Source organism: Amblyomma americanum, chromosome 4 (assembly GCF_052857255.1).
Source record: "Amblyomma americanum isolate KBUSLIRL-KWMA chromosome 4, ASM5285725v1, whole genome shotgun sequence".
NCBI classification, from domain to species: domain Eukaryota; kingdom Metazoa; phylum Arthropoda; class Arachnida; order Ixodida; family Ixodidae; genus Amblyomma; species Amblyomma americanum.
In genome coordinates, this window is record NC_135500.1 from 145,389,082 (window position 1) to 145,406,593 (window position 17,512).

At 45.8% G+C, this 17,512-nt stretch overlaps 1 protein-coding gene across 2 annotated transcripts; it reads left to right on the forward strand.

Annotated features, from left to right (window-relative positions):
* Positions 1-955: 955 nt before the first annotated feature.
* LOC144128496 (protein ILRUN) lies at positions 956-16,665 on the forward strand. 2 transcript variants are annotated; one of them, XM_077661935.1, is made up of 7 exons: positions 956-1,257; positions 1,705-1,859; positions 3,199-3,353; positions 4,677-4,863; positions 7,354-7,493; positions 8,828-8,884; positions 13,951-16,665. In XM_077661935.1, exons 1-6 carry the CDS (start codon positions 1,103-1,105, stop codon positions 8,864-8,866), a joined length of 831 nt encoding a protein of 276 aa, XP_077518061.1. In that variant the 5' UTR covers positions 956-1,102; the 3' UTR covers positions 8,867-8,884; positions 13,951-16,665. The 2 variants fall into 2 exon arrangements, with proteins under 2 accessions (XP_077518061.1, XP_077518060.1); XM_077661934.1 differs by lacking the exon at positions 8,828-8,884.
* Positions 16,666-17,512: the final 847 nt, after the last annotated feature.

Genomic DNA, 17,512 nt, shown 5'->3' on the forward strand with positions numbered 1-17,512 from the left:
TCACTAGGTAAAGCAGCTGACTCAACGGCATGCCCGATATCCTGTGGCAGTCCTTGAAGATATCCATGGGCAAATGGTAATGAAGGTATGGTTAACAGCGCAAATAACATCATCCGGGGTTGGTGGGCGCCCTCAGAAATCGTGCTCATAACCTTAAAAGTCTGTGGGGTGCGGGATTTGCAGGTACCCAAGCTGAACTTACTTGTATCTAATGACTGCATTCTAGATTTGTTGTTGCAGTCCACACTTGCACGTACAGTGTATTGCCGCTGCCTGCATCTCAATTCTGAGGATACAGAGCCAATGTGAACCTGCTTGAATTCCAGCTACGAATTTCGTCCGGAAACTGACGTTTACTCAGGCATTCAGAGTAACCAACATGGCAATTTGTTCTGTCTTTGCCTTTATTCATATTTTTAACTGGATTGTAAACTTGGTGTTTCGCTGATTACTCGTTTGTACATAATTGTGAACTAGAGTGGAAGTGTAAAATGAACTGTGGTATGGAACTTAGGAGACATGCAGTTTGCATTTGAAACAGTTTACTTAGAACAATGAGTGCAGTAAAAGGTAGGACTGCATGAATCATGAATCGGACAGAACGGGAGACACAAATGAAAACGACACCACTTGTGCAGAATTCCAATTGTTTATTTGTTCGCTTCGGTTCCTCGCATTTATAACGTGCTTTTGCTCATAATTCTTGTCCTATTCTTAACGCAGTCCTACCTTTCGTTGAAATGAACCATCTAGCCCGCAAGAACGCTCTGCTACAAAAGATGCAGTGCTTAAAAAAATTGTTTCGTAGCTTATTGGATTGCAAAACATTTATTTCGTCAGCTTACGACGACGTGAAAATTGAGTGTTCAGATTTCCCGCATTGGTTACAGCTGATGTAATCGTCACAGTAACACGTGGCTAATTGTAATATTACCCATGAGGCGATGGTTCCTACGTCATTTTTTGCTTGCACCGTCATGGCGTCGGTCTATGTTTGTAAGCGAATGATATGCGGTTGACGAAAGGGCTTTCAAGTCGCTCGCATCGGCGTGGGGATTCAGCATTCTGTTCTTGATGGGTAGCTCTCAATTCACTGGCGGCGATGGATATTGACAGTGATTTGGACCTTAATTTACTGCAGCAGTTTAGCTGCCTAGGGACGACCGACCGTGATGTTCTAATTGGACAACTTCAGAAGGTGCTTGGCTACCAGCTCAACACTTCAGAATGTGCTTTCTTTCTGGACATGAACAACTGGTAAGTCCCGTTAATCGCGCACCTCGCGGAACCGCTGACAGTCTGTCATTTAAGCTCCAGCGTTAGGGTTAGGCTCTCCTGCATTACTCATCCCATGACGCCAGCGTTTGCACGGGCTGGAACTGTTAACCAGTGGGCTTTCCACTCCTTAATAGCGCAGGCTGTGTGTTACATGAACGCATTCGCGAGAAATTTATTTGTTCCGCTCTCGGTCCTGGCAGGAAAGCCGCGTATTTTAAGTGCTCGCCGCAGCACTACTGCAGTTCTGCAGTCAGCTGCAATTACGCTGCATTGCCTGTGTCGTGCCTGTACCGTTAGTGATACGAGCACTTGCTTCTGCGATAAGCAGAGAACAGACTTGTCATAACGCGTTGTTTCTATAGGGCAACTAGCAAGCTGTAGATGGCCCGTACCCCTGACTTTGCGGTGCGTTCTACCGTCTTGCAGGAACCTTCAGGCGGCCGTGTGCTCCTATTTTGATATCGATGCTCCTAAGGAGAATGGCCCCTCCATGACTCTCATAAAGGATGTAACCATTGGGGACGGGGAAGCCGTGCCTCCGAACACAAGGTTTGTCAAGACGTGGAGGATACAGAACACAGGTAAGATTTGCCTGCGCTGCCCTCAATTGCGTCACGACCGTTCATTCTCGAGCACGCTTTTCAGCCGTCCCTGCGCGCGTGGGAAGTGAAGTGAGAAGTCAACTCCTTTGCTTGCGATAAGCTTAACGCCACGTGTGAGACAGATGCTGTAGCGTCTTCGGCGAAAGGAAAGAGTATAGTTTGCCGCTCCGACAAGCAATTTAACCACAGCGTTAATCATTAATATTTGTTTAAGTTGAAGGTTCCGCTTGCCATGAATAACCGCTCGCAAAAAAAAAAAAGTTTGGGGTACCAAATGTTTGTATTTCAAATGAATGCATATCAGACGTCGTTTCTTATTTTTTGCTAAGCCTCGAGTGCATAATGGAAGCGGGTATGTGTGCACTCGAAAAGAGAAAGTGTATCCATATTATATTTCTTTAGTGTTCTACTTGGGAGTGGCGAATGCGTGTGTTCTGTACTCCGCGCCAATATGTAAATAACGCTGGGCACCCCTTGACTGCATCCTCTAATTTGTTGATGGACACTGTTTGGTGTGCTGTCACACTAAGTATGACTTGCAGCGTGCAAGGTGTAATCAAACCTTTCTTCACAAAGCAGTGGCAACCCAGTGGTGATGAAGCTATACATCTGACTTAATAGCTATAGAAGAGAAATGCAAACTTCTTCAGTGCCCACAAAAATGTACATAGTTTGCACAGATGTCATATCAGCTGCCATCTTTGGGTCTAGAAAGCGAAGCAAAAGCCTGGGCAATTTTCTGATCTTCTTATCACCAACTGGTTCCTGTATACACTGTGGAAACTACGGTGTGCCCTAAGTTGGTGCTCGTCACATCACTTGCAAACTGTCTCTAGTGAAGTGCTGTAAAATGGCAATGGCACTATGGTTGTTACCAGATATGGAAGAAGTTAGCGCAAAACTTAGACATTCCGGGTGTTACGCCCCAATAAACAGTTGGTAGTAGCGCTCGTCTGTCGTCTTGTATGTTTCTTCTCGGTCTCTGTCTAAGTTTTGCGCTAACTTCTTCCATATCATGCAAAGCCAACTTGCCCGACAACACGCTCTTCTGAATTGTTACCAGAGTGTTGTGGTCATACTGAGAGTGAACCATTTTCAAGTACGCACATGCTTCCTTTCTAGCAAGATTTAGCCTGGCTGTAGCCCTTTTTGCATAATTATAACTGAGGTGTGAACAGCGTTGACTGCTAGAACCTTTTTCAGCAGTAGGCAGCTTCCAAAACTGTCGTTACGGCTCAGCTGCCCTGCTGACTTCTATAATTGCTTGTTTTGCTGGCAACTAGCTGTGCCTTGTTACGCCAACATCCTTTTCCTCCAGGTGACACTGACTGGCCGCCTGCCTGCTCGCTCAAGTTTGTGGGTGGTGACCACCTTGGACACATGAACAGAGTCAGTGTAGAATCCCTTCGGCCAGGCCACACGACTGATGTCTCTGTGGAGATGTCAAGTCCCGGGAAGCCGGGCATTTACCAGGTAATGTTTGTGTTGCTGTTGCTTTTTTTTTTTCATCTGTGGCTGTTTGTGAGTTGCTCAAAGCAGTTCCCGACCAGGAAAGATTTGTGGCTTTCAGTGCTTATTGTGCCATGGGCATTAAGCCCACCCACTGTTGACACATGAAGTACAGAGGAACAAGCTAAGCATGTTTCATTTTGCTGCTCTAGCTGCTGTGGTGCTATGAGAATTAAGGCCGCGTACCTGGGCATTTGAGCAGTGATGCTTTCTCTCGCTAAGCCTGTGATGAATTAGTAAAAGGTCTGAGTGAGTTCCCATGCATAGAGGAGCCTGTGTGGAGCTGTCCAGCATTGGCCTTTGACTGGTCCCTCTGTGCTCGTTTTCGTGGAACGTGTGCAGAGTCAAGCACATGGCTACCTTTTCTGCGAGCAAACATTATAGTGGCCTTTACTGATAACCCAGCGTACCAGTGAATTGCTGTCGTTATCTGTAGATATACAGGCCACACACTGCCGATGATCTGGGAGTCACTGGCCTCTGCTGCAAAAGACCGTGCAAGCTCTTCTATGTTACTGATTCTCGCACATGACTTCAGACTTGATTCTGAGGCTGAACTTATAAGCATGCCATAAATCAGACATCCCTAAATTTTAATTTGTATGATGTCAAATACGCACACATTGAGGAAAGTACTTCCCATGTTGTGCAGTCCACTTTGAGTGTCTAGAGCAGATGAAACGTGCTTGTTTAGGAGCTTTGCAAGCCTCTCTTGAAAATGAACTGCTCTACAGCACTGTTTGCCTGGATTGCTAAAGCACTGAGCATGGACAACTCGCGTGCTGTAAGGGCCTTTTGGGACTTGTGTACCAGCAGTAGAGAGTAATAATGGCCGTTGTTTTAGTTTTTAGTTGTGTGGTCTGCAAATCCGCTGGCGTTTCTTTATTAGTGGCGGTGGTTAGCGCACTCATTACTGACTTGCATAAATGGTTCAGGGCTTGTACTGCACTCCATTTTTATGAGGCACAATACAGTGTGCTTTGTTAATGTACAGCTAGCTGTAGTATGAAAGAAAACAGTCAGTTAGCACCCAAAAACGAATTATGTTGTCACTTCTTCATTGAAGTAGGAAAGTCTAATGGGCATCATTTATCTGTAGAAAAACTATTTGGAGCAAAGGGAAAACTGTGCTTTTCAATCATGCTTACAGCGTAAAATGAGGGTAGTGGGTTCCCTTTAATATTTGAGCTATCTGTGTGTCCTTGAAGAAATCTACATGCCCTCATTCAGTGCAGTGCTTTAGCAGAAAGCATTCGGTCTCGATGCCACTGCCTCTTCTGTTTCCAGGGCCAGTGGCGGATGGCCACGTTAACTGGGCAGGTGTTTGGCGAAGTGATATGGGCCATCCTGACGGTTGCTGAGGGTGGCCTGCTGGCTGTCACCCAGCAGATGGAGGCCTTCCACCAGCTGGGCTCACCCACCCACAACACAGCAACCTTCCCAACAGCCACGAACCCTTTTGCATCGCCCAAAGGTAGCCGAGCGGCCACTTGCCTCAGCGTTGGGCAAAACAGTCTAAGTCTGTAGGGTCACCTGACTGCTTTCCCTGACATGCTCAGTTTATTGATAAGTCATTCCATGCCAGATGCACCAGAGTTTGCGCTTTATTCTTCCCGACCTTAGGAGAATTTTACTCTTTACTGTCAACAGTAATTTTTCAGGCAGACTTGTAATTGTTCTTTTGAATTTTGCGGGCGAATGCCGAGCTAGGTGTCATCATAAAGTTAAAAAGAAAAAAAATTTCCTTAGTGATTTTTTTTTAAGTGTTTCAGCATTTTTCTTTTGTATTGGGGAAGACTGAATTGTCAGTTCACAATTTTTTTAGATTTTTATTCTCTAGTTTTTGCACAGGATGCTCCATTGATCATTTATTCTGCTCTTTTCGAAAGAGATCTAAATATTTTTTCTTATTAGTAATAAAAGACTTTGGACATCAGAGTTTATTCCGCATTTTCTTCTTTCAAATGATGCGTTAGATATTAGAGTACATAGGTCACTGTATGGTATTTGCCTACGACTGCTAAATGATTTAGATGGATAAAAGAGGGACTGAAAGAAGAAAGAAAGGGTACCGTAGTGGGCTCCTGAATAATTTCAACCACCTAGGGATCTTTAATGTGCACTAATATCACACAGCACAAGGGCGCCTTTGCATTTTGCCTCCATCGAAACGCGGCCGCCGCGTTCGGGTTCGAACCCGGGTACTCCGGATCAGTAGCCGAGCGCCCTAACCAGCTACAGATCCGGAGTGCCCGGGTTCGAACCCGACCGTGGCGACCACGTTTCAAAAGAGGCGAAACATTAACCAGCCTGTTTCAAGAGTTAGAATTACAACAAACGGCACTTCAGCATTATATAGCCGTTTTTTTCGTGTCCCACATGACCTAAAGTTCAACCACACGTCACAGCCATCGCTTGGTTATGAAACGGAAACAATGTCAAGAAAAAATTCAGTTATAAATTATTTAGCGGTCTAGGTAGATACCACGTGGTGCTCCATGTATATCATTGTCAAACGCATCTTTTGAAAGAAGAAAACACGCAAGCGAAAATTTGGCGTCTTTCTCGTGTCTGGTGTATGTAAAATTTTTATAGCCTGTCTGGAACTTGTGTAGAACTTTAAAAAATGTTTGAACTGGAATATAACTTACTAAGCATGTTGAAGTTTTGGATTTGATGGCCAGTTTTATTGCTGTCTAAGTGATTTCTTTTGAGGCAAGAATAATTTCCAAAGTTGGGCCCTTCAGTGCCAGTCATTGTTCTGTTAACCTGACAGTTAGTCTGGAAGCTGACGACCAATTATTGCTTATGCTTATGACTAAGAAAAAGAGAATTCAAACATTTGTTAATTTTTATTGGTATCTGCAATGAAATGGTTGGGGATGGGAATTCTTTTCTTTTTTCAGTGAAATATATGATGTCCCTGAGCAGTCAGAATTGAAATTTCTCAGCCTTAATGTTAGCATGAGCAACTCATGTACCAGTAATTAATGGAGAAATGGCCATATTCAGAGCTATCCTTGCAGTATACCACTGCTACAAAAAAAAAAATTAAAGTGTAGGATTTAATTCGTCACGCTGCGAGACAAATGTCAGTTTAGTTATAAAAACATGGTCACGGTCTGGTTACACTCTGTGTTGAATGTGAGTGCCGTGCACTTTGCAGCCTGCACGCTGACAGCAGTGCTGGAACTGCTGCCGAACAGTAGTGGAAGCCAGAACATGACACATTTTCGTGGCTCTTATGCATGGTTTTGCAGTGATGGTGGCTTATTACTTTGCGGGCTAGTTGACTGTGCTTAATGACGTGGTGGAGCCTCCTGATCTGCACCAGCGTTTCAATACTCGTAACCCGTGGTACCTAATATAATGATACCATCATCGTACCATGCCTGTGGCTCCAGCACTTCCTTAATTTTTCTGGTATAATAGCCAGCTAATTGGGACATGCATGTCGAAGGTATACTCACCTTTGGCTTGAAACGAGTTATAAAACTGCATTGTGTTTTAAATTGAAAAGAGCTTAAATTGAGTCCAGTCTCTAGTTGCAATGTAGCCCTATCTACAGTATGCAGGAGGGGCAAGTCCTGATTGCTTGGTATTCGATTAAGCTTTGTAGACTATCACATGACCATTGGCTATCCTAATTTGAGATGATGAAAGCCTGTATACTCTGTGAGCAAGAAAACTTGCTTAGCATCCTGCTCAAATTAAGGCGTGGAGTAATGTAGCAGGCGGTCATTGTCGCTGAAGGTTTATACAAGTGGGAACTGCACGTCGACCTGCATGTCGTTGCTAGTTGGCCCTGTTGGCACTTGAGGTATTGCATAAGGAGTTAAGTTCAGAAAAAGTTTCCTGTCTGGTTCAGCTTGACTGAAGTGAGCAGTGACATGCAACCAGGTTTGCATAGAAAATTGGAGTGCTAGCAGAAGTGGCTACATGGGGGCAACATGGTGTTTTGCAGCTGGAGAGTTGCCAGCAGTGTGTGAACAGTCAAACTCCCCATACTCTGGCTTCCCCACCACCCGTGTTGGCTGCCCCGCCGTCCAAGATGCACAAGACAGTGAACCTCACACTCCCATGCAGTCAGGCATCCATGATCCAGTGAGCATCCTTCCTCAGCACTTCGCATTGCTTTCTCTCTTTTTTTTTGCTATCCGTAGAGAAGGGAGTACAGGCGCCCACAGACATAACACAAATGAGGGAAACCGTGGCTTGGACTGCCGCCAATGCCGCGAGGCTATAGTCATTGGGTGCAAGATAATGCTGTCAGTATGTTTACGGTGGCTGATGATGCCTGGTGTGCAGCTCGCTTAGACTGTTTCTTTACCTGCACCTGATCGCCACGTAGACAGCGTGCTCGTTATTTGGGTGTTTCTCTGCTTTTTGCTCATGGATGCGGCACGCGGCCTTACACGCCTGGGCAACGTGTTGCAGTTTTCTTATCGCGGGAACCGGAAATTGCGCGCTAAGCTGCCTCAGCTTGTACACCTTGCTAGTTTGCTTTGAAGGCTGCCGATCTAAGAAAATAAATGCGAGCAGTGTGGTGTGCTGCCTGAAGTTTCGGCATATATGCGTGAATTTGGAAGTGCACCACACTGCTGAAAACATTCTTGTTACATCACCTGACCTAACTCGCAAGGTGCGTGAACTGAGGCAGCTTAGCGTGCAATTTCGGATTCCCATGATAAGAAAACTGCAACGTGTTGCCCAGGCATGCGAGGCTGCATCGGAGAGCAAAACACGGAGAAACGCCCACGTAATGATCGGGCTGTCTATGCAGCGATCGGGCGCAGGTAAACAAGCAGTCAAAGCGAGCTGCACACCAGCATTCGTCAGTCGGTGTACACATACCGGCAGCATTGTCTTGTCCCGAGTGACTATCGTTTCACGGCGCTGCTGGCGGTCCAAGCCACGGTTTCCGTCATTCGTATTAAGTCTATGGGTGCCTGTACAGTTTTCTTCCTTGATTGTTTTTATTCCTTTACGTGAGTGACGTGAGCAAGATTTTACCTTGTTATTGTTTCAACTTCAGGAATGGTCCTTTTGGCGGGCACCGAGGACAAAATTGACATTGGTCGGCATTGATCGACTACTGCGTTCTGTTAGCTGCTAAGTGTAATTTGCTTTATGGATATATGTGCGTACAAAGAGTATTTTGCAATTATTTCTCCATGGAACTTACCGTAAAAACCGGACTATATTTCGGACTGGAATATAGGTCGACCCCCGAACTAACCAATTCTAAAAATGAAAAAAATCCTTTTCAATGGAAAAAGTACTGATAGACACCCTTACCTTGAAACAAATGTGACTCGACATGTTGCACAATGGCGGCAGTATTTATTTTCATTTAAGTGCTGTTCGTATGTACAACCGGCCAATTTTTTAACAGTATTGCGCGCCCATCGACCCGCGTGTTTGTTTCTGACACGCAGAAGTACGGCGCCGTAGAGCAAAGCTCTTCCTCTTCATGAATCGCCGCACCCAGGATGGTGAGCCCTTGAATTGCGCCCTTGTGGGTCTAGAGGCACGCGCGATCTCTACCGCTTTCACGCGGATGCATTCGGCAGTCACAGGCAGCTATCTTGCACGCAGCGCAACCTTTCCTTCCAATCCTGAATGCGCTGTGGTCCGCCCACGAAATGATGTTTTCTGCTGGTTGCTGCAAGTTCTAATACGCAGCATCTGCCTCCGCCAGTACTGAATGCTCTTTTCGGATACTCCAAATTCACGCTGTGCCGCCAGGTTGCCATGAGCTTCCGCGTACTCAAACGCGTTTTTCTTGAAGGCGATGGTGAATTGCCGTCGGCTTCCGCACATTTTGAAACAAAATGTGAAAAAGCAGCCTTTAATCAAAATAGCTTTGCAACCACAGAAACGCATAATGGCAGCACTGCTGCTGATGGCGATGGTAATGGAGGCTGTTGAGTTCTGCCGCCCATTGGTGCAAGACTTCCATAGTTTTTCCGCCAATGACCAGTACTTATAAGACAGGGGTAGACTTTTCACCATGGTTTTTTAAAAAAAAGTTTGACCTATATTCTGGTTTTTACGGTAGCTAAAAGTGTTAACACAGCATAGAATATGTTTGAACGGCCTTGATATGTTTACTCGACCAGCAATCTCCGACTGGCTGTGTGGTTGGAAGAATTTATCAGTAATGCACCAGTTTCCAACAAACATCTGAATTAACCGAGGGTCATATCATCGAGTGGCCACAAACTTTCAAAAACCGTTTCACGCCATAGTAAATTAAATTGATAGGCAGTGATTGGCAAGGGATAGGCAATGACAATAGAGAATGATAGTCTGCTTTTGAGCGAAAACTGCGCAGCACTGATGATTTTTCATTGTTCCATAATGCTATGTCGCAAGTCTGCTGTCAGGAATATCAAAGTAGAACTGTTCCAGAATATTAGGGCCTTCCACGGCTTCCTTCACTGGTGCAACGCTGTTGTGGTGCAGCTTCCTTACAAGCGGTGGCGTCCATGTAAGGAGGTTCACCACACATACGGTGAGCAGCTCGTGATGAGTGCTCATTTTCGGCGCATAGGAAATGTCACTTTTGAGCCTGTTCCCAGCACATTTGTGCCAGAAAGCCGAGATGCTTTCTAGAAAGAAAAAAGACTAGCGATGGGCCAATCTTCAGTCCGAAACTGCAAGCAATTGGGCTTGGCCTGCTTGTGTGCAGCCGATTGCTACGATCTCTGCAGGGCTGGTAGCGAAGCTCTGAAAACAAAACTACAGTCACCGACCGATTTTTTGGACTCGGAAGGGACCCGGAAAATGGCCAGAATAATCGAACAGTCCGAAAAATCCGTGAAGTACAAAAAAACCACTTTATTGAGATGAAATCGGCTTAAAAATGTCACTGATTTTACCTTGCGACAAATTTCTCTTGCTGGCGACGATTTGCGCCTGTATTTACGCCAAAGTTGTGCTTTCACTGTACACGCTAGACAGCAAGGTCACCGCATTTAGTTGGAATACGTCCCACGCTTCTTTGACGGACCCGGTGGGTCCATGTTGTCCACAACACGAGTGTGCACCACACCGCTCGTCAAACACACGCAAAGATAAGGCACTTTTTGTTCAAAGCGGCAGAACCGCCGGATGCAATCACAAAACGGCGAACGGATGTAACTTCATGAAGACTGAGCACCACTCGGTTGACGCAGTCAGAGGAACCCAAGTGACGAAACGACGAATGGCAAACGTATGAAACCCGCCGCGGTGGCTCAGTGGTTAGGGCGCTCGGCTACTGATCCGGAGTACCCGGGTTGGATCCCGACTGCGGTGGCCGCGTTTCGATGGAGGCAAAACGCTAAGGCACCCGTGTGCTGTGCGATGTTAAAGATCCCCAGGTGGTCGAAATTATTCCGGAGCCCTCCATTACGGCACCTCTTTCTTCCTTCTCTCAGTCCCTCCTTTATTCCTTCCGGCCAAGATGCCAGATAGCTCCTGCACAATTTCCTTCCCCCAACAACCAATTTTCAACATATGGGACAAGCAATAACTGCCCGCGACAACGTCGGCGACCAAAACAAGTTGACGGCGATGACAATCCGGCTGCCACCTTGTGAAGTGTCAGAGATCGCAGGGACCTCTACTGGCAAGAATGAGGTACCGAAAGTATGTCAAGGCAATCCAACTGCACCGTAAATCCACCTCAATCCAAGATGGCACCTTTTGCGCCGGCGAAAAGCCGATAAGATGGCCGATTTTGGCCCGCAGGCGACTGAAATTAGTCCGAAAAATCGAACTTTCGGACATTTGATGCCCGAAATATCCGTCGCGAATATTTATGTGCTTCTATGGGGTGACTGACGGCGCCTCATAGAGGTCCGAAATATCCTACAAGTCCGAATTATTGGAGTCCGAATTATCCGTCGGCTACTACTGTATACAGTGAGAGGGCACCTTTGACCGCTTCGAGTGCCAGTTTGACCTCGACGCGGCCCCTCATTGGACTGCGTCTGAATTAACCAGTTGAAGGGGGCTGAATTTTCACCTCGTGCGGTGATGCGTGCTGCAAAACTGACGTATGCGACTTTGGCCACCATTCTTTTGCACAGTGGGAGAGTTGGAGCAAGGCAGTAGGTTTGAATCAAGGGAATCTACCGTATAAATGCGTGTAAGGGCCGCACCCTGTTTTTCTAAGGAAATATTAGACAAAAATAATATCCGTGTAAGGGCTCCACCCAAACTTTCCACAAGACCCACGCGAGAATAGCCTTCGAAATGCACGCACCATGGTCTCCGCGATCAGCTCTGGCTGCGAGCAACGGCGCGCTTGATCGCGGAAGTGATGCATGTGCGCAGGAGCTTCCGGGTGCCGCCCACGGATGGCGCCCGAGGCCGCGGCTCATCATCAACTTTTTCCTTTGGTGAGTTCCTGCCAGCTCCAGCATTCTGTGGCTGTCAAAGGCATAGGAGTTGTGGTTTACCATAGTTGTGGCTTTCATGTGCTGCTGCCGAGCATTGTAGTTTTAGCAGTTTTAGCACGATGGGCAAGCAACTTAATAGCTACGTGGCTGGGAGTTTGCTGTCAAACACTGCAAGCTTGCTGTGGGCAGGAAATTCGACGTGGCCGAGAAGTGCGTCCAACGATGGTGCAACCAAAAGGATGCATTGAGGAACACAAGCTGCAAAAAGCACGCTTTCTGAGGCAAGGCGTGCAAGTTTCCGGAACAGGAAGAGGAGCTGCTCTGCTAAGTGATGGAAGCGCAGAACAACGGCTACGTGTTGACAGCGGACGTGCTGCGCGAGTTCTTGTGGGATGAGCATGCACCGGATCACAGCACCAGCTCGAAGCCGGAATACACCGCGACTGTCGATTGAACGTAAAATAAATGACGCTGATTTCCTGATTTGTGTGTTTTTACTTAAAAAAAAAGCTTTTTTTCGCAAATCGCATTATGGGCCGCACCCCAAAAATTGGCCCTCAAATCTGGCAAAAAAAAGTGCAGCCCTTACACGCGTTTAGACGCTAACCGCCTAAGGGACACATTTTTTTTATTATTTGAAAATGGTACCAAAATGGTCATTTAGTACCTGTGATGCTGTCTGTTAGCAAACAAAAAAAAAATGCTTTGGGCAAGCCCTACTCGCCTTAAACCTTTAACCATCAACACTGAGCTGCACTTCTCATGATAGATTGTACCAGTGTCGCCAATGACCTCTCACACTTGTCTAGCCCAGTATTGCGCTGCTCCCACCGCCAGAGACAAGTTACAGCTGCCAGTTGCATTGCTTGAGTTTTTCAGAACTAGAGGGCAGTAGGTGACCGTAAAAAAAACATTTCGCACCTTAGTGTGTTTTAAGCCTTCAAAGTCATTTCATAATGGTGTCGCACATGAATGCCGGTGGCAGCGATGTCCCAAGGGAAAGAGCTGCTTCTTGGAACCTTGCTGACAGCAGCGTTGCTGTTGATCTAGAATTTGTTTCCGACACTTGCTCTGACTTTGCGTGCGAGGTGGAGGCTGCTTTAGATGACTATGAGAGCAATGGCATTGACAGCAACGGTGATATGCTGGGTAGTGATCGTTAACTAATTATGATGAAACCTTGTTTGTGTTAAGACGAAGCAATGTTTATCCACTCTGCAATGTGTTACAGCGTATCGGATGAAATAAATACTGCGCATTTCAGTACGTTGTAACCCATCACTATGGCACGCACTGTAGGAAAGCCATCCTTAACAGCAGCTTTCTAAAATTTTCGCTTTAATTTTTACTAGAACCCAATGAAGTTACATGGAATAATAATAATAAAATAAGAATTACATGGAAGAAATTGGCTAGTTAAAAATGGAAATTTTGGTACGTTTTTTGGGAATTAATTTAGCGTATAAGGGGTTAAACCAGGCACAGAGTGGCAGAAAACGTGACAAACTGGACTCGTCGCGAGCCAGAAATGAGTACTTACAACAAGCCTGGCTTGCCCAAGTCTGCTAGGGGCTTACGAGAAACCGCTGTACAAATTAAGCGGCTTTAGTATGCATTGAAAACGTAGCAGGTCGATCGCAATTTTCTGTATTCGTTTGAATCGACAAAGTACAAATTACAGTCTCCGATTTGTAATTATCTCGGCCATAGTTTTATCAACACTTGCTGTTTTCGCAAGCATACTGTGGAGACGTCAAGGCTGCTTTTTGCTTGCGGATCCCTGAGGCTAAGCTGCACCACCATTTGCTCTGAGACGGTGCTCAGGGAGTCAGCGTGGTATTAATGCCATGAGTTTGTGTTTTAGTGGCGGGAAAAAAAGCAAAGTTTCCTGTCTTAAATCAAATTTTTCCGGCAATAAATGCATCTTTTGCTGCAGAACAGACATTGACGTAGACAAGAGTCGATTGAGAACAGAAATTGGATGGCGCTGTTCTTGGTGTTCCTCCTGTCTGTCCCTTTTTGAGGAAGTGGCAGTCGACGGAGCCATTTTCTATGTAGAGCCCGTTTGGGACATGAGGCACGGAGGAATTCTGCTTGTTGGAGGTGACCTGGCATTTATGTTGTGCGGAATAGTGCACCCATTGAACTAATCAAGTGCCTTGTGTTTGCAGGGGGTCATGAGTGAGACAGTGATACAATGCCCACCACCCTCCTGCGAGCACAGCCAGGATGAGATGATGTCCTGAGAGAGCGCCCAAGTGTTGTCTTCAATGCTTCCCTTCATCCTTTTTTCCATGTTCCTTCTCTTGGCTGCTGGGAGGGGGCACTGAACATGTGCCGTCGGAACGTGTGTGTGCGTGCGCAGCCCCTATCATGTGCATGTGTGCTGGATTGAGTGTGTGTGTGTGCATACTTGGAAGGCTCAGGTAGCTGGCTGCGTGTGTTTGGCTGGTATAATTCCGTCTTCTTTCTCGCCACCTGCAGTGGCATTCAATGCTTGAGGCTAACTGCCGAGAGAGCCTCTTGGCTGAGAGGTTGAAAGTTGGTAGTGGACTGTCTGGTACATCTGGCGTGCTGCAGTGCAGATTTGTGGCAACTTTTGAGCCGTGCAGGTCAGTTCATGCCTTCAGGAAGTAAGACCGGGAGAATTGAAAGGCCTTTTTTCTTTCCTCTAGTGAAAAAAATCTCCAATGAAAGGTGCCTACACTACAAAGTGCAAGGCCTTTGTGTCTCAATTGGTGCATTGGTAGGGTTCATAAAACGTTGCTGCACAGGGCCTTGTGATGATTTCTTCCTACTGTTTTTTTGTGGTTCCCCTGGTGACTAGATCTGGTGACTAGATCCGCTTTCTAGATTTGGTGTCTAGATCCAGTGACTAGATGGCTTTAAGACAACTGCAACATGGACAGTAGCCGTGTAAGGTCAGGTTCCATTACCGTCATCATTGACACAAGGGACACTTAATACACAGAGTATGGTCTGAATCATTGCTCGCTTCACATATGGAGCTTTGCCAATGTCATTTTGAACTAGTAATCAGAAAACATAATTTGTACGGCTGAAGGTAAATTTTTATTAAGAAATGCCTATATATCTGACAAAAGCCTTCTTAGATGCTAAAACATAGAAATTTCGAACTTTGCAGTTTCTTGTAGTTAACAAAGCTGACGAAGCATAGTTAAAAGGAGCGTCATGAGGGGTTTAGCTGTCCATTGGCAACGTAAAGTCAAATGCTTGCTACATCAGAAGGAATTAGAACACACCCTTTGCCTAAAGATGCCTGAAGCAAGCAAAATAGTCGAGTATTGTTGAGAGAGAAACATGGCAGTAGGGTACAGCCAGGTGCTGTAAGTACCATAAAGCATTAGGAATGTTTTCTAATTTTTCGCCATGGAAAGGCACATCGCTGGTAGCCTTAGTGGCGCTGTGTAGAAGGGCTGCAAATGTAGAGGCTTGCACATGTTTCCCCGATTATTTTTTGCTGGTTTTGTTCTATCTTCGAGTGTGTTCTTTGTGCTTTGTTGTGCAGCTTAGTTTCGTTTGCACTGTGGACCTTCGTGGTACTTTTCTGTGATGAACATTTGAGTTTAGTCTCTAAAACTGTAGAAGTCTTTCGGACTGCTCAGGCATGCCATGCTTTCTCTTGTGTGTGACAAAGTTTGTGTGATCACGGGTTTGTGCTGATACCTCTTTCTATACTTGTCTTTTGTTTCTTGTCCCATTTCTTTTGTCGATAAAGTGCAAGTGCAGTTCTACATTGAAACTGTAGTTTTGAGCTGCTTTGAGAGCAGTGCTGGTTGCATGAGGGAATGGGCTTGTTTGTGTGCCATTTTGTTTGTTTTGTTTTATATTGCAGTAAGGACGAAAAGAAGTGCAAACATGTGCACCTGCTACACTCATGCTTGTTTTGTAGCTGTGCAGATAAAATGTAGTTTCACTCTCGTGAAATGTTTGTGAAGCTGTGTGACATGTTATGAAATACCAAATATATGCTACTGCTTCCTGCAGTAGCTTATTGATTTTTTAATACCCATTCCTGGGCTTTGTTTGCTTGCAAAAAAATAAAAATAATAAAGGGCTTATGCTGGAACTTTCAGATACTATACTTTGCACTGATTGGTGGTGTAAAGTCTCTTAATAGCCTGTTATCCTCAACCAAGTTTTGTCCACTGGTATTCTGTTTTCTCCTCTAGGTGCTGTTGTGCTTGTAAGAGCATTTTGTGTCCCTCTTTATTTCATCCTGGGAGTATGTGTTTCCGTATTGTTGCTGTGCACCATTTCTGTGCAGTGCCTTGGTGTTTGTGCTCAATACTTGTTGCCAACACTTCAGGATGCCTGCCAGTTATGGCCTACGAAGTAAAACGAGTGCAGAACTAAAGCTAAAAGATTACTTGTGGTCTACACATTGCTCATGCATACTGAACCTGTTCTCTGCTATTGCGCATTGTTTGCATTTCTTGTCGCCCTAACAGTGTTATGTGCAAAAACTGTGCGAACATACCATATGTGCAGAGGTGAATTTATATGGAATAGATTTATATATTGTGTTGTCTTTGCGGAATGTTGTAGCCCTTTGCAGCAAGGCCTCAATAGTGTAATTTTCCGCTTGAGGGATTGGGTGGACTACCCATTAGTGCAGTGCACATATAGTGTTTATATGCCATCTCAAATTTGTCTTCTTCCTGGAGGGTGTGCAGCTGTAGTTCCATAGCTGAACTCCTAGGTGTTTCACACGAACAAGAACATTTTATATGAGGACTCCTGTCTCTTCTTGCTCCTTCTAGAGTACTTGTCGATAACATTTCATGCTACAGAAAACTGTTCTTCACAGAGTTTTCTGCAAAGTGGAACTATCATTTGGTTTTTATAAAACTGACTGTGACACACTGGTTTTTTCTTTGCTTCTTCCGCCAGCACAGCCTTGCAGGTGCAAGGCTGAGCCTGGTGCTCAGAACACTTTCTCTGGACCACCTCATGTCATTTCCTTGATTCATTGATCAGTAGAGTTACTGGGGTGCCGGTGCAGCAGCTTGGCGTGTCACCCCCCCCCCTTCGTCTTATATATCTTGCTTCGCAGTAGAGCTAAAGTCACAGGCGCAGCTGAAGATCTGGTGGCAAGCAGTGCCCAGCACTATAACCGCTCTTAGTTTTTCTCTTTGTGCGCACTTATCGCCGTGACACTAGCATGTGGTGACAAAATTGCCTTCCCGATGCTAAGCTGGATGCTGATCGCTTCGTGGTATGGGTAAAACCGGACATGAAAGCAGGCTGCAGATGGACGGTGTTGGAGAATTCAGTGGAGCAATTTCATGCGTCATGCCAGCCACAAGCGTGCAGAAAGGGCCAGTGTACGGGAAAAGGAGTTTTTCAGTGAGTCCTACGCAATGAGGTGGACACCACATGAGGACGAGCGAACTTGGAGAGATGTGGACTTCCCTGGACAGGTGGTCTCAGATTTCTGAAGTGGAGAGGCAGATGTGGGAAAGTTTGCGTGCCAGTCGGTCTAATGACTCCTCGCAGCAAGCAGTATCGATGTGTGCAGACCCATGGGCAACGCAGGATGCCTGTCATACAGAGGGTAATACGGTAAAAAGACTGCTGTCCCGACAAGACCAGTACACAAACAAAGTAAGGTAGCAGTGGAGCAATGCCCCAAACACTGGTCGACTTAGCACGCCAGTCAATGTTCGGCTGAGGCGTTAAAGGCAGCACCTTGTATAACTCCTCATTTGT

Excerpts from the sequence above, each read along its gene's own strand:
- LOC144128496 (XM_077661934.1), top strand. The coding sequence starts at position 1,103 with ATGGATATTGACAGTGATTTGGACCTTAATTTACTGCAGCAGTTTAGC. Across the intron at positions 1,258-1,704 it reads TTTCTGGACATGAACAACTG|GAACCTTCAGGCGGCCGTGT; the intron begins GTAAGTCCCGTT and ends ACCGTCTTGCAG. Across the intron at positions 7,494-13,950 it reads AGTCAGGCATCCATGATCCA|GGGGTCATGAGTGAGACAGT; the intron begins GTGAGCATCCTT and ends TTGTGTTTGCAG.